Source organism: Leucoraja erinacea, chromosome 3 (assembly GCF_028641065.1).
Source record: "Leucoraja erinacea ecotype New England chromosome 3, Leri_hhj_1, whole genome shotgun sequence".
NCBI classification, from domain to species: Eukaryota; Metazoa; Chordata; class Chondrichthyes; order Rajiformes; family Rajidae; genus Leucoraja; species Leucoraja erinaceus.
In genome coordinates, this window is record NC_073379.1 from 100539453 (window position 1) to 100558942 (window position 19490).

General features: G+C 43.4%; 1 protein-coding gene across 14 annotated transcripts in view; it reads right to left on the reverse strand.

Annotated features, from left to right (window-relative positions):
• cast (calpastatin) overlaps positions 1-19490 on the reverse strand; it is a 143292-nt gene that overhangs the window by 23967 nt on the left and 99835 nt on the right. For 5 of the 14 annotated variants that reach the window (XM_055633299.1, XM_055633303.1, XM_055633298.1 and 2 more), the window contains 13 exons: positions 17318-17374; positions 16487-16570; positions 14740-14823; positions 12274-12363; positions 10797-10892; positions 9876-9923; positions 9638-9763; positions 8124-8207; positions 7589-7645; positions 6574-6657; positions 4425-4514; positions 2168-2263; positions 1679-1723 (listed from right to left, as the gene is read on the reverse strand). In XM_055633299.1, the coding sequence (XP_055489274.1) occupies positions 1679-1723; positions 2168-2263; positions 4425-4514; positions 6574-6657; positions 7589-7645; positions 8124-8207; positions 9638-9763; positions 9876-9923; positions 10797-10892; positions 12274-12363; positions 14740-14823; positions 16487-16570; positions 17318-17374 (1041 nt within the window). The remainder of the gene's footprint in view (positions 1-1678; positions 1724-2167; positions 2264-4424; positions 4515-6573; positions 6658-7588; positions 7646-8123; positions 8208-9637; positions 9764-9875; positions 9924-10796; positions 10893-12273; positions 12364-14739; positions 14824-16486; positions 16571-17317; positions 17375-19490) is intronic. The other 9 variants (XM_055633300.1, XM_055633301.1, XM_055633305.1 and 6 more) reach the window with 9 other exon arrangements.

Genomic DNA, 19490 nt, shown 5'->3' on the forward strand with positions numbered 1-19490 from the left:
GAGGTTACCATTTTGGTGGCAAAAACGGGAAAGCAGATTATTATCTAAATGGTGGCCGATTGGGAAAGGGGGAGATGCAGCGAGACCTGGGTGTCATGGTACACCAGTCATTGAAGGTAGGCATGCAGGTGCAGTAGGCAGTAAAGAAAGCGAATGGTATGTTAGCTTTCATTGCAAAAGGATTTGAGTATAGGCGCAGGGAGGTTCTACTGCAGTTGTACAGGGTCTTGGTGAGACCACACCTGGAGTATTGCGTACAGTTTTGGTCTCCAAATCTGAGGAAGGACATTATTGCCATAGAGGGAGTGTAGAGACGGTTCACCAGACTGATTCCTGGGATGTCAGGACTGTCTTATGAAGAAAGACTGGATAGACTTGGTTTATACTCTCTAGAATTTAGGAGATTGAGAGAGGATCTTATAGAAACTTACAAAATTCTTAAGGGGTTGGACAGGCTAGATGCAGGAAGATTGCTCCCGATGTTGGGGAAGTCCAGGACAAGGGGTCACAGCTTAAGGATAAGGGGGAAATCTTTTAAAAACCGAGATGAGAAGAACTTTTTTCACACAGAGAGTGGTGAATCTCTGGAACTCTCTGCCACAGAAGGTAGTTGAGGCCAGTTCATTGGCTATATTTAAGAGGGAGTTAGATGTGGCCCTTGTGGCTAAGGGGATCAGGGGGTATGGAGAGAAGGCACTTACGGGATACTGAGTTGGATGATCAGGCATGATCATATTGAATGTCGGTGCAGGCTCGAAGGGCCGAATGGCCTACTCCTGCACCTAATTTCTATGTTTCTATGTTTCTAAATACATGGCAAATCTGTGGTGAGAGAAACAGAGTCAACATTTCAAGTTGATGACCATCTGTCTCCACGGCTGTATCTTTAAAGCCTAAAGTTTAGTTATTTCCCTGTTAATAAGAGCACTATCACTATCAATCAGGACATAAGAAATAAAAACAACATGGCTCACCATGCATGCTTCACTGCTCAACAAGCGTAAAATAATGTTTCAAATTACTAAATAGGCCAAAAATCTCATCCTTGAACATATTTAATACGCGTCGACAGAAGTTCTCCTCATCAGCTGACCACCTATCCTGACCGTACTCACCTCAGCCCAAACCCACCACGAAGAAGAAACACTTTCTGTACATCTACTCTAAAACCTTCATGGAACGTTATCTCAAAATCCCAAATGGAGTAAAAGCCAAACATATGATTCATGCTGCATAGAAGAATCTCCCCAACCCAGGACCCAGTGTCGTGAACATTTTGCTGCTCTGACCCCAATGCAATTGTTTCCTTCTTCAGATAGAGACAAAATTATGAACATGCCTCAAACAAGATTTCCGCAAGAACTTTCTTGAGCTCCTTGAAATGAAGGTCAACCCACCTTTTAGCTACATAAACCAAAGTTTAACTGAGCAAGTATGAATTAAATTTTAAAAAACTACCTCCGTCTTCAGAAGACACAAGAGATGTGTTCCACTCTAGATGGTGGAATCTTGAGCAAAAAAAAAAAACAAAGTGCTGGGGAACTCTAGGGATGGGATGGGGGTGGGGAGGGGGGGGATCATTGAGAATGTTCCTCCAGCACTGCCTTCTGAAGCTTTTGATTTAGGAATCCAAGTGAAATTTCAAGAAAAATAACGTGACACTCATCTTTTCTGTTACCTTTGGTTTTGCTCCTGTACCAGTACCAGACGGAGCCAGTTTATCCTATTGTAGAGAAAACACTTTATCAGATTTTATTACAGGCAATAAAAGTTACTTAAACTTGAAGTTTTTGATAAAGGAGTAAAACGAACGCAGCAAAATTATTCAAGAATATTGGATACATTTATGCATGATGCCAGGGTGAGCTTACTGTAGTCAATAAATTGAGCTACCTCAATATTTAGTTATGATGTTGCATATTTAATTATTGCATGTAGAGGTGCACTGATATCAGCTGGAACTATTAGGAAATTTCTAATTATGATTCATAACATCAAGAACATTTTTTTTTATGGCAAATAAATTACCGAAATAACTTTTGTCTGTTTTTCAAAAGAAAACAAATGTATAATTTTGCTTTGGATGTGCTCTACATTAAACGATTTTGGAAATAGAACGCATTTGGAATGATTCTTGACTGTCTCAATGGGACTGTTCAAACCTTACCTTCGGACCAGGTTGTTCTTTAAATCTGTAATCAGGTGGTATTGTGTCTTCCCTTTCTCCAACTCGTACACCCTTCTTCTTAGTTGCATCTGATTCCTGAAGGTATAAGACATAAAGTTAAATAAAAGCAGATTTAACATAAATACAAATATCCAGAAAATGTGCTTCGGTTTAGATTTAGTTTAGTTTAGAGATACAGCATACAAACAGGCCCTTCGTACCATCGAGTCTGCACTGACCAGTAATCCCCGCACACTAACACTATCCAACACACACACATTAGGGACAATTTATAATTTTACCGAAGCCAATTAACATAGAAACATAGGTGCAGGAGTAGGCCATTCGGCCCTTCGAGCCAGCACCGCCATTCAATATTCAAAGGCGGTCACGGTGGCGCAGCGGTAGAGCTGCTGCCTTATAGCGAATGTGGTGCCGGAGACCCGGGTTCGATCCCGACAACGGGTGCTGTCGGTACGGAGTTTGTACGTTCTCCCCGTGACCTGCGTGGGTTTTCTCCGACATCTTCAGTTTCCTTCCACAATCCAAAGATGTACAGGTTTATAGGCTAATTGGCTTGGTAAATGTAACAAAATTGTCCCTGGTGTGTGTAGGATAGTGTTAATGTGCGGGGATCGCTGGTCAGCACGGACCCGGTGGGCCGAAGGGCCTGTTTCCACGCTGTATCTCTAAACTAAACTAATGTGATCATAGAAACATAGAACATAGGTGCAGGAGTAGGCCATTTGGCCTTGAGCCTGCACCACCATTCAATATGATCATGGCTGATCATCCAACTCAGTATCCTCTACCTGCCTACTCTCCATACCCCCTGATCATCTAAAATCAGTCCTGTTTTTTCCCCATATCCCTTGATTCTTTTAACTCTACGAGCTAAATGTAACCCTCTCTTGAAATTAACCTACAAACCTGTACGTCTTTGGAGTGTGGGAGGAAACTGGTGAAAACCCACACAGTCACATGGAGAACATACAAACTACATACAGACCGCACCCATAGTCAGGATCAAACCTGAGTCTCTCGCGCTGTAAGGTAGCAACTCTACCACTGTGCCGTCGCATCAGTGTTTAATGTGCTTACATCAAGGTATTATTCAAGCCTGAACAGGTTGCCTGTACAAGCCATCAGCAGTTGACAGTAGTGGATCTAACTCATCTCGTGCTGGAATGACTCAACAGATCAGGCTCCACCTGCACATCTCCAGTTGTAAAGATGCTGCCAGGCTTGCTGAGCTCTCCAGCTGCTCATTTTTCTTAATTTCCATTTTCCTGGATTTGATTTCCAGGTTTTTCTGTTTCTAAAGCACCACTAACCCACCTAATGTGAAAGATCCTCTGTTCGTCAAATTCTTTGAAAAATCCTTTCATAACATACCGTTTCTGAAATAAAACTTTGATCGAATACGTTTAAGGAAACCGATGGGGTATTTCTCTTCAGCAACATTTGATGCGCTGGCTTCACCTATACTTCGTCAATGTTTCTCTATAAACACCAAACCAGGTAGGAAAACATTGGTTCCATTTTATACCCATGCTAACTTGCACTGTCCTGTTCATCGATCATACTTATGCTTGCTCAACGTTGTTGGCTCCTCATGTACTCTCACCGGTTTTCCATTATGACATTGCCCTTTCCAATCTCTGCGATCTCTCTCAGCCATAACACCCTCTAGATTGGGAAAAATGTTCCCAATGTTGGACAAGTCCAGAACCAGGGGCCACAGTCTTAGAATAAAGGGGAGGTCATTTAAGACTGAGGTGAGAAAAAAACGTTTTCACCCAGAGAGTTGTGAATTTATGGAATTCCCTGCCACAGAGGGCAGTGGAGGCCAAATCACTGGATGGATTTAAGAGAGAATTAGATAGAGCTCTAGGGGCTAGTGGAGTCAAAGGATATGGGGAGAAGACAGGCAAGGGTTATTGATAGGGGACGATCAGCCATAATCACAATGGCGGTGCTGGCTCGAAGGGCCAAATGGCCTCCTCCTGCACCTATGTGCTATGTTTCTATGTTTCTAGATCTCAATGTACCCTCTTGGTAATCTCGAAAGCTATTTGCTCCACCATTAGCAGCTATAATTTTGGTTGGCTTTAAAAATGGCACTTTCCCCCCCACTGGGAGCAGAATAATATTATCAACAGGCAAACTTAATTCTTATTCTACGCAAAATCCATCAAGAAATAGTCAGGAATCTTTTTCCAATGACTCGAAGTTTCAGCAAATCATTGATTTGTACCTTCACTTCCGGACCAGTGTATTTTGGAGCTGAATCATCAGGTGCCTCAGATGGAAGGGTTTCTGCAAGTAGGTCAAATGGATCTTTACCCTTGAAAAAGAAAAAAGGGCATTTTTTCAACAGGATAAATGCTTACGGAACATAATCTGACAGCAATGATATATGTTGCTGCGAACAATACCAGCAACAGCTGTTTACTGTTAAACAGTAATTTCCTATTTCCTCTTCCTGTAGGGCTGCTCTGTCCATGTGGGTGTCAGGATGAACAATTAACGCTTCAAACTCTACCATTAATGAGCGCTTACATTAAGATTTATTTTTTGTGCAACAGTTGTCAATGCTTGCTATAAATTAAATGTTTTTCGGTGTTGGCACAAGGTTGCTTTTAAATGATGCATTAACCAAATCACAATTTGGTTAAAATGGGAGGTAGACAAAAATGCTGGAGAAACTCAGCGGGTGAGGCAGCATCTATGGAGCAAAGGAAATAGGCGACGTTTCGGGCTGAAACTCTTCTTCAGACTGATGTGAAGGTGGGGGGGGGGGGGCAGGAAGAAGCAAGGAAGAGGTGGCGCCAGTGGGCTGACGGAGAACTGAGAAGGGGAGGAGAAAGTAAGGATTACCTGAAATTAGAGAAGTTAACGTTCATACCGATTGGGTGCAAACTGCCCAAGCGAAATATGAGGTGTTGCTCCTCCAATTTACGGTGGGCCTCACTCTGGCCATGGAGGAGACCCAGGACAGAAAGGTCGGATACGGAATGGGAGGGGGAGTTGAAGTGCTGAGCCACCGCGAGATCAGGTTGGTTATTGCGAACCGAGTGGAGGTGTTCGGCGAAGCGATCGCCAAACCTACGCTTGGTCTCACCGATGTAGAGCAGCTGACATCTAGAGCAGCGGATGCAATAGATGAGGTTGGAGGAGGTGCAGGTGAACCTCTGTCGCACGTGGAAAAACTGCTTGGGTCATTGAATGGAGTCAAGGGGGGAGGTAAAGCAACAAGTCTAGCATTTCTTGCCGTTGCAAGGGAAAGTGCCTGGTGAGGGGGTGGTTTGGGTTGGAAGGGTCAAATTGACCAGGGAGTTACGGAGGGAACGGTCTCTGCAGAAAGCAGACATAGGGGAGGAGATGGGAAGATGTGGCAAGTGGTGGGATCACGTTGGAGGTGGCGAAAATGTTGGAGGATTATTTGTTGTACATGACGGCTGGTAGGGTGAAAGGCGAGGACAAGGGGGACTCTGCCCTTGTTACGAGTGGGGGGGATGGGGAGAGAGAGCAGAGTCACGGGGTATAGAAGAGACCCTGGTGAGAGCCTCATCTATGGTAGAAGAGGGGAACCCCCGTTCCCTGAAGGATGAGGACATCTCCAATGCCCTGGTGTGGAACACCTCATCCTGGGTGCAGATGCGGCGTAGACGGAGGAATTGGGAGTAGGGGATGGAATCCTTATAGGAAGCAGGGTGGGAAGAAGTGTAGTCCAGATAGCCATGGGAGTCAGTGGGTTAATAGTGGATGTCGGTCAGAAGTCTATCACCTGCGATGGAGATAGTGAGGTCAAGAAATGGTAGGGAGATGTCAGAAAAGGTCCAGGTGTATTTGAGTGCCGGATGGAAGTTAGTGATGAAATGGAAGAAGTCAGTGAGTTGTGTGCGGCTGCAGGAGGTAGCACCAATGCAGCCCTCGAAGTAGTGGAGGTAGAATTCGGGGATAGGGCCACGGTACGTCTCGAACAAGGATTCTTCAACGTTCCCGACAAAGAGGCAGGCATAGCTGGGGCCCATGCGCGTGCACATAGCTACGCCTTGTATTTGGAGGAAATGGGAGAAGTCAAACGAAAAGTTATTAAGAGTAAGGACCAACTCCGCTAGGCGGAGGAGAGTATCAGTGGCCGGGGATTGGTTGGTTCTCCAGTCGAGGAAGAAACGGAGGGCTTTGAGACCCCCCTGGTGGGGGATGGAGTTGTAGAGTGACTGGAGATGATTTTGATTTTTCTGCATTAACGGATACATCTGAGATTGTGGGGTAACTAAGGAGTGAATAGTTATTAAATGCTCTGCCATGATATCTGATCCATAATCTGCAAAGGTTTTTTGTGCTATGTTATGAACAATTGACAGCAGTTTCACATTTCACTCCTCTTTTCGACTTACCTTTGGACCAGGTAGACTTGCAGAGACTGGGGCAGCTTTTGAAGCTTGCAAAGGTGCCTTTGAAAGAGAATCCTTATCTGGTGCCTTTGGAAGAAAGGAAAGAACATTCTAATTAATATTTATTCATGCTGACTAACAACTTAAAGTTTCCAGAATAATTTCTCCTGTTATTTGATAAGATTTTAAATGTGAATTCTGGCGTGCAGATGGACAGCGTTGACATCAAAGGGAAACCAAACCAAGGATGAGTTCTGTGACCACGTGGGATTTCCTCCAGGTGCCCTGGGTTCAATCCAGCACCCAAACACGTGTGGGTTGGCAAGTTAATTGGACATTTTAAATTGCCTCTGGTGCGTAGGTGAGTGAATCTTGGGAGGAGTTTAATGAGAATAAAAATGGGTTTAATGTAAGATTAGTCTAAATGGGTGATTCATTGTCAGTGCAATGGAGCTTGTTTCTTTAGTGTATCTCAGCCTGATTCTACAATTCGAAGAAAAAGTTGCCATAAAGATTTGCCGTCACAGGAGCTTCGATTGCCCCGAAGTGAGGGCTTCTATCGCCGGCTGCGGGAGCTTCGATTGCCCCGACTGCAGATAATTCGAATGCCCGACTGCGGGAGAATAAAGAGGGAAGAAGATTTTATTGCCTTCCATCACAGTGAGGAAGGTAGGGAATCCACTGTGGTGGATGTTTATGTTAACTTGTATGTAGGTGTGTGTGTCGTTGCATTTTTTAGTATGGGTGTATGGTAATTCGAGTTTCACTGTACATTAACTGGTACACGTGACAATAAACAGATCTTTGAACCTGAGATTCACCTTGCAGAATGAAGAGTGAGACATTTCTGCTGATCTGCCGGTCAGGAACATTAGAACACACAAGATAAAGAAAACTTTCTGATGATTTTGAAATGGATCTGAAGACTGATCTCCAAAGACATCCTCAACCCATTTACTCGTGCAATGACACTGACAGCTGCCATAATTTTCACTATTTTTGTTTCTTTTCCACTTACCTTCTGGCTAGTTTGACTTGTAGAAACTGGGGCAGCTTTTGAAGCTTGTAGCAGTAGCTTTTCAATAAAAAAAGGAACATTACAATTATTAGTCAGAATTCACATGTTTGTATTAACAATTCCATGTTGATAAAAGCATTTAGTCACCATTTATAATACTTTAATGCGATAAACAGCACCTCATATTCAGCTTTGGGAGCTTACAACCCAACGGTATAAACATGGAATTCCCTAATTTCATGTAATCTACCCATTGACTGACCCTCCCCCAACTCCCAATACGCTGGGCCCCATTTCCCTTACTCTGAATGCTCACCCCCACCCTCCCGCCCTCCCCCGAGCCCCGCGGTTTCCTTTTATGCTCCTTTATTTCCCTTCCCTCTTGTCCCATTTTATCCATCGTTGGGCTTTACATTACACTCCTCCTCTTCTTTCCTTGTCTGACATTCATTTGTCTCCTTGTCGCCTTTGTCACTTACTCCACCCATCTGCCAACCACCCTCCCCCTCACATTTTACTCCTCTTTACGACTTACCTTAGGATCAGGTTGACTTGCAGAGACTGGGGCAGCTTTTGAAGCTTGCAAAGGTGCCTTTGAAAGAGAATCCTTATCTGGTGCCTTTGGAAGAAAGGAAAGAACATTCTAATTAATATTTATTCATGCTGACTAACAACTTAAAGTTTCCAGAATAATTTCTCCTTAGAGCTTGCAGAGACTGGAGCTGCCCCAGTCTCTGCAAGTCTACCTGATCCAAAGATGAGATCTTAAATGTAAATTCTGGCCTGCAGATGGACCGCATTGACATCAAAGGGAAACCAAACCAAGGTTGAGAAGTGGATGAGTTCTGTGACCACGTGGGATTTCCTCCAAGTGCCCTGGGTTCAATCCAGCACCCAAACACGCGTGGGTTGGCAAGTTAATTGGACATTTTAAATTGCCTCTGGTGAGTAGGTGAGTGAATCTTGGGAGGAGTTTAATGAGAATAAAAATGGGTTTAATGTAAGATCAGTCTAAATGGGTGGTTCATGGTCAGTGCGGACTCAGTTCACCAAGGAGCTTGTTCCCTTGTTGTATCTCAGTCTGATTCTCCAATTCGAGGAAGAAGTTGCCATAGCGATATTCTTGGTGAAATGTGACACCTGAGGCAGCCTCAACTATGACCTTGAAACCAGATTCGGATTCTGCCGTTCGTGGTTGGCTAGGTACATATATTTTATGCCTTTGGCTCAATCCAGGCCGGAGGTGAAATGTCATGACATCCTGCCGTAAAAAGGAGATCACTGGCGTTCTCCAGTCAATGAGGGATGGCTACATTTATTCCATCTTCCTAGATGCTTGCAGGTGAAAACTAAACACAGCATTGCAAGATTTACTGTCCATTGCATGGGATTGTGGAAACTGATGTTGTTGGAGTCTTTGAAAGGCAGCATGGAAACAGCAGAGGATCACGGATTGATATTCAGAGCTTGCGAGATTAAAGGAGCGGAAGTAAGAAGCCAATCACATGGGAGGGTGAAGATACACACAAAAAGCTGGAGTAATTCAGCGGGACAGGCAGCATTTCTGAAGAGAAGGAACGGGTCTTGACCCAAAATGGCACTCATTTCTTCTCTCCAGAGATGCTGCCTGTCCCCGCTGAGTTACTCCAGCTTTTTGTGTCTATCTTCGGTTTAAACCAGCATCTGCAGTTCCTTGTGTTTAAGAAGGAACTGCAGATGCTGGAAAATCGAAGGTAGACAAAAGTGCTGGAGAAACTCAGCGGGGTGCAGCAGCATCTATGGAGCGAAGGAAATATGCAACATTTCGGGCCAAAACCCTTCTTTAGAGTCTGAAGAAGGGTTTTGGCCCGTAACGTTGCCCATTTCCTTCGCTCCATAGATGCTGCTGCACCCCGCTGAGTTTTTCCAGCACTTTTGTCTACCTGCAGTTCCTTTTTACACATATGGAAGAGCGTATGCCTACGAGTAAATAGTAAAGTGAATAAGCTGGGTGCGGTCTTAAGCAGCCGGAAAAGGATCATGTTTCAGTTTAAAAGATAGGAGTCATACCTGCTGCTTTAGAGAGGGTGGCACTGCAGAGTGTGAAACTGCAGCTGAGCATTTTGGAATTGTTGCTGGAAGGCTTGGGACAAGGTCGGCTGACAGAGAATCGAGTACATCAGCATCTGTCATAGTCTGCGACAACAACCAATGAATGCAATTAAAATACAGAACTGAATGCCAAGGAACATTGCAACGAGTAAACATTTTCAATAACAAGGATATTTCCTCATTACGTTCCATTTACCTTTGGCTTTACAGCTGGACCAGCAGAGGAAGGCAGTTGTCCTTTGCCCTGTTGAAAGAACAAAAAACATCAGTCTTTTCTTACAGGAATTATTTAAAATTGAAATGAAGACTAAATTAATTAAACTCAACACAGGAGGATGTTGCCAGGACTAGAGGGTCTGAGCTATAGGCAAGGGTTGAGTAGGCTGTGACTCTATTCCCTGGAGCGCAGGAGGATGAGGGGTGATCCTAAAGCATGATAGGAATAGATCAGGTAGATGCACAGAATCTCTTGCCCAGAGTAGGTGTATCGAGGACCAGAGGACATAGGTTTAGGGTGAAGGGGAAAAGATTTAATAGGAATCTGAGGGTTATGTTTTGTGCGCACAGGAAGGTAGGTGTATTGAACAAGCTGCCAGAGGAGGTCGTTGAGGCAGGGGCTATCTCAACATCTAAGAAGCAGTTCGACAGGTACATGGAGAGGACAGGTTTGGAGGGATATGGACCAAATGCTGGTTGGTGGGATGAAAGTAGCTGGGACATGTTGGCCGGTGTGGGCAAGTTGGGCCAAAGTGCCTGTTTCCACACTGTATCACTCTATGACTCTATGACAAACATATCATGTAATCCTGAATCTGAAAACACATTAATGTATAATGTTAATACAACTACATTATATCAAAGTTAATTGAAAAGGTGTTTTAGAGCAAATAACTGAATGGTAGAAACTGAATATAAATTATTCAGCAACTTCTTTGTTTATAGTTTTCTATCAAATCCTGTACATTAGAATTATTTCCATAATAGCAAATACATTTTATTTGTTTCCCATTGGATAATTTAAGAATCTTTCCCAGGTGGTCCATGCATGGATAGAATTGGAAAGTTCCAAGCACTAATAAATTCTATTGACTTTTTCAAAGCGATCGCAGGACCAAACCTTTGGATCAGGCTGCTCCTTAAATCTGTACTCGGGTGGTATTGTTTCATCTCGATCTCCCATTCGGTCAATCAGCTTCTTAGTTGAGTCTCGTTCCTAAAAAATCGAGAAGAAATATGTGACCAACATTGATGATGTACTGTGTTTTAAAGTGATTCTTGGAATTCAATGATGAAGCCTGCAATGGCAAATTGGCAAGGAACCGAAGAAGCTGGGGATAAAGGATATTAATAATCGAGTTCATTCACTAGGCCTTGCAGCATTACTACCTCTCTTTCCTACAAAGTGCAGCTTGTCCTCAAAAATATTTAACTACGGTAAGAACATGCTCATATACATTGTTGCACTTCTCAAAACAGTCAAATTTGAACTTTTGTTTATGTTCATGTGTCTTCATAGATACATAGAAAATAAGTGCAGGAGTAGGCCATTCTGCCCTCGAGCCTGCACCGCCATTAAATATGATCATGGCTGATCATCCAACTCAGTATCCTGTACCTGCTTTCTCTCCATACTCCCTGATCGCTTTAGCCACAAGGGCCACATCTAACTCCCTCTTAAATATATCCAATGAACTAGCCTCAACTAATTTCTGTGGCAGAGAGTTCCAGAGATTCACCACTCTTTGTGTAAAAAATGTTTTCCTCATCTCGGTCTTAAAGGATTTCCCCCTTGTCCTGGACTTCCCCAACATCGGGAACAATCTTCCTGCATCTAGCCTATCCAACCCCTTAAGAATGTTGTAAGTTTCTATAAGATCCCCCCTCCTCTAAATCTCCTAAATTCTAGCGAGTACAAGCCGAGTCTATCCAGTCTTTCTTCATATTAAAGTCCTGACATCCCATGTGACACCCTTCGCTTAAAATGTCTCGCCAGATATTTGGCCCTAATCCTAATATTTCCTTCAATTAATCAATATTAAACATTGTTTGCTGACACTTTGGTGCACATTCTCATAATAAAAATGTGCCCTTTGTTGAAACGTTATTGCTGATCGGCTTGAGAAGGGCTATGTTATCAAAGACATGAGTGGATGGATTTTCACTTTTCATCAAAAAGTTGTATGATGCAGTGACAAGAAACATTTTCAAAGACAGCAGATTACAAGCATATGGTGCAACACAAACGTAGAAATGATCTGTTTCAGGATTGGGTGAATGGTGGTCAAGAATAATAAATAGCTATCTCTCCTTTATTCTTCTGCTTTCTACCACTTTGTCTTTTCTCTCTTTCTTTTCTCCTTTCCTTTTTCTCACTTTCCAGTATCACACACCTCTCTATTTCTTTTCTATTCTCTTTCTGTCTCCTTTTTACTGTTAAAATAAAAAAATTAAAAAAGATGCTGTACATGAAATGTAACATGTCAATATATACTAGGTATATACAGTACCATATTATTGTACTTACTCTAATTTAAAAAAAAATTTTTAATAAACATTTTTTTTTTTTTAAATCTGGAAACTAATGAGATTTATACCTTCACTGGAGGACCAGTGTACTTGGGTGCTGAATCGTCTGGTGCTTCTGATGGAAGAGTTTGTGCAAGCAAGTCAAATGCGTCATTGTCCTTTCAAAGCAAAAGATATATATTTTAGTTCATGGAAAGCTTCAAACTACGTGTCGGTAGAAAACATAAGCAACAATTTGGATTGTTACAACTTTTCTTGTAAAATGCATATTTTTATTTCTGTTAACAAATTTAAACAGAGCCTGACAGAGTGGAATAAGTGACGGTGAAAAACCCACAAAAAATGTGATATCTCAGCTTTTGCTCCCTGGAAGGTTCCCTCAACACTGGTCCATGAAGAGCAATAATGATGGCCGTAGCCTCCACACTGACTGGTCAATATAAAACCTGCTTTTGTGAACTAGTTAATTTGCACATGTCAGGACGCACTACCTGGACAAAGATTGGAAGTGTTTGACAATTTTTAGAGTAAAAGAAAATACAATTTTTGGTCAAGGCCTTCACGGGTGGAAGTAATCTGGAAGAAAGTGCTGGGTTATCAAAAAAGGCACGACATGTTGGAGTAACTCAGCGGGTCAGGCAGCATTTCTAGAGAATATGGATGGGTGACATTTCGGATCGGGACCCTTCTTCAGATGGTCCGAAATCGGAACGTCACCATCCATGTTCTCCAGAGATGCTGCCTGACCCGCTGAGTTACTCCAACACCTGGTGTCTTTTGTTTTTGTAAACACAGCATCTGCAGTTCCTTATTTCTACAAGTATTCTGGAAGAATGGGTTTAGATCCAACCACATCAACCACCTGGTGGTGCCCGCAATGGCTGCCTCACCAACAGTCTATCTTGTCCCTTCCTTCTGTGTTGTTTTTTAGTATGTGTTAAATGTATGTTTTAGTGTTATTTTGCTTGTTTTATGTGGGGGGTGGGGGTTGGTACTTGGAGATTAAACTTTTTTTAATCTCATACCTCGACGGAGATGCAAATTTTTTCCGTATCGTATCTCCGTCCACACTGCGGCCTACCATAGTGGTGTTGGCGGCCTCGGCTGGAGACCGACTTCGGGAGCTCCAACCACGGGAGTCTGCGGACTTAACATCGTGAAGCTTGCGATTCCAGTCAGGGATTGACCTTTGAGCTTCAACCGCGGGATCCTGCGGACTTTAACACAGTGGAGCTTGCGGTCTCTGGTTGGAGACCTACTTCGGGAGCTCCAAGCTGCAGGAGCTTCGACCGGCCCAACGCAGGAGTATCGATCGCCCCGTCGCAGGAGCTTCGATTGCCCCGAAGTGAGGGCTTCAATCGCCGGCTGCGGGAGCTTCGGCGCCCCGACTGCTGATAGTTTGAATGCCCGACCGCGGGGGAATATAGAGGGAAGAAGATTTTATTGCCTTCCATCACAGTGAGGAATGTGGGGAATCCACTGTGGTGGATGTTTATGTTAACTTGTTTGTAGTTGTGTGTGTCGTTGCTTTTTTATTATAGCTGTATGGTAATTCGAGTTTCACTGTACCGTAACTGGTACACAAGACAATAAACAGATCTTTGAGATTCGCCAGGAAGGCAGATTACTATCTAAATGGCATCAAGTTGGGAAAAGGGGAAGTACAACGGGATCTGGGGTTCCTTGTACATCAGTTTATGGCAGTAAGCATGCAGGTACAGCAGGCAGTGAAGAAAGCGAATGGCATTTTGGCCTTTAAAACAAGAGGAATCGAATATAGGAACAAAGAGGTCCTTCTGCAGTTGTACAGAGCCCTAGTGAGACCACGCCTGGAGTATTGTGTGCTGTTTTGGTCCCCTAATTTGAGGAAGGGCATTCTTGCTATTGAGGGAGTGCAGCGTAGGTTTACAAGGTTAATTCCCGGGATGGCGGAACTGTCATATACTGAGAGAATGGAGCAGCTGGGATTGTACACTCTGGAGTTTAGAAGGATGAGAGGATATCTCACTGAAACATATAAGATTGTTAAGGGTTTGGACACGCTAGAGGCAGGAAACATGTTCACGATGTTGGGGGAGTCCAGAGCCAGGGGCAACCGTTTATGAATAAGGAGTAAGCCATTTAGAACGGAGACAAGGAAACACTTTTTCTCACAAAGAGTGGTGAGTCTGTGGAATTCTCTGCCAGAGGGCGGTGGAGGCAGGATCTCTGGATGCTTTCAAGAGAGAGCTAGATAGTGCCCTTAAAAATAGCGGAGTCAGGGGATATGGGGAGAAGGTAGGAACGGGGTACTGATTGGGGATGATCAGCCATGATCACATTGAATGGCGGTGCTGCCTCGAAGGGCCAAATGGCCTACTCCTGCACCTATTGTCTATTAACGGATAAATTTGAGATTGTGGGGTAACTAAGGAGTGAATAGAGTTATTAAGTGCTCTGCCATGATATCTGATCCATAATCTGCAAAGGTTTTTTTGTGCTATGTTATGAACAATTGACACCAGCATCACATTTCACTCCTTTTTTCGACTTACCTTTGAACCAGGTAGACTTGCAGAGACTGGGGCAGCTTTTGAAGCTTGCAAAGGTGCCTTTGAAAGAGAATCCTTGTCTGGTGCCTTTGGAAGAAAGGAAAGAACATTTTAATTAATATTTATTCGTGCTGACTAACAACTTAAAGTTTCCAGAATAATTTCTCCTATTATTTGATAAGATTTTAAATGTGAATTCTGGCATGCAGATGGACAGCGTTGACATCAAAGGGAAACCAAACCAAGGATGAGTTCTGTGACCACGTGGGATTTCCTCCAGGTGCCCTGGGTTCAATCCAGCACCCAAACACGGGGGGGGGTTGACAAGTTAATTGGACATTTTAAATTGCCTCTGGTGCGTAGTTGAGTGAATCTTGGGTGGAGTTTAATGAGAATAAAAATGGGTTTAATGTAAGATTAGTCTAAATGGGTGGTTCATTGTCAGTGCGGACTCGGTTCACCAAGGAGCTTGTTCCCTTGTTGTATCTCAGCCTGATTCTACAATTAGAGGAAAAAGTTGCCATAAAGATTTGCCGTCACAGGAGCTTCGATCGCCCCGAAGTGAGGGCTTCGATCACAGGCTGCGGGAGCTTCGATTGCCCCGACTGCTGACAATTCGAATGCCCAATGGGAGAATAAAGAGGGAAGAATATTTTATTGCCTTCCATCACAGTGAGGAAGATAGGGAATCCACTGTGGTGGATGTTTATGTTAACTTGCTTGTAGTTGTGTGTGTCGTTGCTTTTTTTTATTATAGCTGTATGGTAATTCGATTTTCACTGTACCGTAACTGGTACACATGACAATAAATAAATCTTTGAGATTCACCAGGAAGTCAGATTACTATCTAAATGGCATCAAGTTGGGAAAAGGGGAAGTACAACGGGATCTGGGGTTCTTTGTACATCAGTCTATGGCAGTAAGCATGCAGGTACAGCAGGCAGTGAAGAAAGCGAATGGCATTTTGGCCTTTAAAACAAGAGGAATCGAATATAGGAACAAAGAGGTCCTTCTGCAGTTGTACAGAGCCCTAGTGAGACCACACCTGGAGTATTGTGTGCTGTTTTGGTCCCTTAATTTGAGGAAGGACATTCTTGCTATTGAGGGAGTGCAGCGTAGGTATACAAGGTTAATTCCCGGGATGGCGGAACTGTCATATACTGAGAGAATGGAGCAGCTGGGATTGTACACTCTGGAGTTTAGAAGGATGAGAGGGCATCTCACTGAAACATATAATATTGTTAAAGGTTTGGACACGCTAGAGGCAGGAAACATGTTCCCGATGTTGGGGGAGTCCAGAGCCAGGGGCAACCGTTTATGAATAAGGAGTAAGCCATTTAGAACGGAGACAAGGAAACACTTTTTCTCACAAAGAGTGGTGAGTCTGTGGAATTCTCTGCCTCAGAGGGCGGTGGAGGCAGGATCTCTGGATGCTTTCAAGAGAGAGCTAGATAGGGCTCTTAAAAATAGCGGAGTCAGGGGATATGGGGAGAAGGCAGGAACGGGGTACTGATTGGGGATGATCAGCCATGATCACATTGAATGGCGGTGCTGCCTCGAAGGGCCAAATGGCCTACTCCTGCACCTATTGTCAATTAACGGATAAATTTGAGATTGTGGGGTAACTAAGGAGTGAATAGAGTTATTAAGTGCTCTGCCATGATATCTGATCCATAATCTGCAAAGGTTTTTTGTGCTATGTTATGAACAATTGACACCAGTATCACATTTACTCCTTTTTTCGACTTACCTTTGAACCAGGTAGACTTGCAGAGACTGGGGCAGCTTTTGAAGCTTGCAAAGGTGTCTTTGAAAGAGAATCCTTATCTGGTGCCTTTGGAAGAAAGGAAAGAACATTATAATTAATATTTATTCATGCTGACTAACAACTTAAAGTTTCCAGAATAATTTCTCCTATTATTTGATAAGATTTTAAATGTGAATTCTGGCATGCAGATGGACAGCGTTGACATCAAAGGGAAACCAGACCAAGGATGAGTGCTGTGACCACGTGGGATTTCCTCCAGGTGCCCTGGGTTCAATCCAGCACCCAAACCCGGGGGGTTGACAAGTTAATTGGACATTTTAAATTGCCTCTGGTGCGTTGAGTGAATCTTGGGAGGAGTTTAATGAGAATAAAAATGGGTTTAATGTAAGATTAGTCTAAATGGGTGGTTCATGGTCAGTGCGGACTCGGTTCACCAAGGAGCTTGTTCTCTTGTTGTATCTCAGCCTGATTCTACAATTAGAGGAAAAAGTTGCCATAAAGATTTGCCGTCACAGGAGCTTCGATCGCCCCGAAGTGAGGGCTTCTATCACAGGCTGCGGGAGCTTCGATTGCCCCGACTGCTGACAATTCGAATGCCCAATGGGAGAATAAAGAGGGAAGAAGCTTTTATTGCCTTCCATCACAGTGAGGAAGGTAGGGAATCCACTGTGGTGGATGTTTATGTTAACTTGTATGTAGTTGTGTGTGTCGTTGCTTTTGTTTTAGTATGGGTGCATGGTAATTCGAGTTTCACTGTACCTTACCTGGTACACGTGACAATAAACAGATCTTTGAACCTATTTTTCCACTTACCTTCATGCCAGTTTGAGTTGAAGAAACTGGGGCAGCTTTTGAAGCTTGTAGCGATGGCTTTTCAACAATAAAAAAAGGAACATTACAATTATTAGTCAGAATTCATATGTTTGTATTAACAATTCCAGGTTGATAAAAGCATTTTTGTCACCATTTATAAGACTTTATTGTGATAAACAGCGCTTCATATTTAGCTTTACAACCCAACGGAATAAACATGGAATTCCTAATTTCAAGTAATCTACCCACTGACTGACCCTCCCCCATCTCCCACCACTCTGGGTCCCGTTTCCCCTTCTCTGAATGCTCACCCACGACCCCCCCACTCCCCCCCCCCCCCCCCATCCCCCTGAGCCCCATGGTTTCCTTTTACATTACTTTATATTCCCTCCCTCTTGTCCCCTTTTATCCAAATCAAGTCAAGTCAAGTTTATTCGTCACGTACACATACCAGATGTGCAGTGAAATGAAAAGTGGCAATGCTCGCGGACTTTGTGCAAAAAGACAAACAAACAAACCACCAAACAAACTACACACATATCCCGTCCTCGGGCTTTACATTACACTCCTCCTCTTCTTTCCTTATCTGACACTCATTTGGCTTCTTGTCGCCTTTGTCACTTACTCCACCCATCTGCCAACCACCCCTCCCCCTCTCACCTGTATCCATCTGGCATTTATAGACACAAAATGCTGGAGTAACGGGCCAGGCAGCCTCTCTGGAGAGAAGGAATGGGAGGAACAGCTTCTTCCCAACAGTCCATCTATCATTTGCCAGGCTTTGTCCCAACCCCACCTCTCTTTTCCAGCTTTCTTCCCTCTACTCGTCATTCTGAAGGATGTTCCAGATTCAGGATGTCACCTGTCCATTTCACTCCACAGACACTCCCTGACCTTGCTGAGTTCCATTAGCACTTTTGTTTTTGCTCTGACCAATCTTTGCAGTGTGAGTAGAGATAAGAAGATAAGAGAGCACTCCAGGGAGTGGTAAAAACAGCAGCGAGAATCACCGGCTGCCCACTGCCCTCTCTGGAGGATATTGCCACCTCACGCTAGCTCAGCAGAGCCACCATCAATCATCAAAGACTCGACACACCCTGGTCACCACCTTTTTGAACTGGTGCCCTCTGGCAGGCGTTACAGGTCAGCCAAAACACGCACCTCCAGACTCAGACAGTTTCTTCCCCAAAGCAATCTTCACAATCAACATGAAAAAATACTGAGTATTATTCATGCTGCACTCTTCCATGCTGCTACCCACCTTGAACTTTTACTATCACCATGTACAGTACTGATTACTTATTTTAATTTCAATACCTAGTTTTTAACATTGTTTTTAAATTGTGTCCTGTGTTTTTATGTATGTATACTATGCACCAATGGTGTGGCAACAACAATTTAGTTGTATGCAGTGCTTACAACGACAAATAAAGGCATTTTGTTTCTTTTTTTTCATTTCAAGTTACGGAGCTAAGCTCAGCTAAAAGTTACTAAGTTAGTGAGCTGGTTGTTTGAAGGTACAACTAATGGTGGAGAAAGAAAAACTGAGATTCCATAAGAGACAAGTAACGGAGGAACATTAATATCTGTGAGGGTTCAATTGCTGGGCAGATTATAGGGATGGAGAGGATCGAGAATATGGTGAAATCTGAAAACCAGGAACAGATGTTAAAAATAATGAAATGGTGGACTGGTCAATATAGATCAGTGAGCACAGAGGTAATTGTCTAAACGGAATACTAGTTTGGGATATGTTAACGAGGGCTGAAGATTAATTCTGCCCCTCAGAGTGATGCTGACATTTAGAGCAACAAAATGATAGATGAGGGGTTTCACAAGGCAGGGGTTGGAGTAGGTAATGACACAAAACTGGAAGAATGAATCTTCATTAGAGAACAGATCGGGTGAATCAAATTTGCACAACATCTTACTCAGCCTCAGACCGTTGCCAGGGAGAGCAATTGAATCGATAACTAGGGATTAGCATTTGTGATGGAAACTGGAAAAGCATTGCCATTATCTTCAATATTCAGTTTGATACATTTTCCACTGACCACTGCCATCGGGAAGAAGGTACAGGAGCCTGAAAACTGTAACGTCCAGGTTCAGGAACAGCTTCTTTTCTCCAGCCATTAAGGCATTTAAAAACAACAGCCTCAAATTAGCTCCGAAT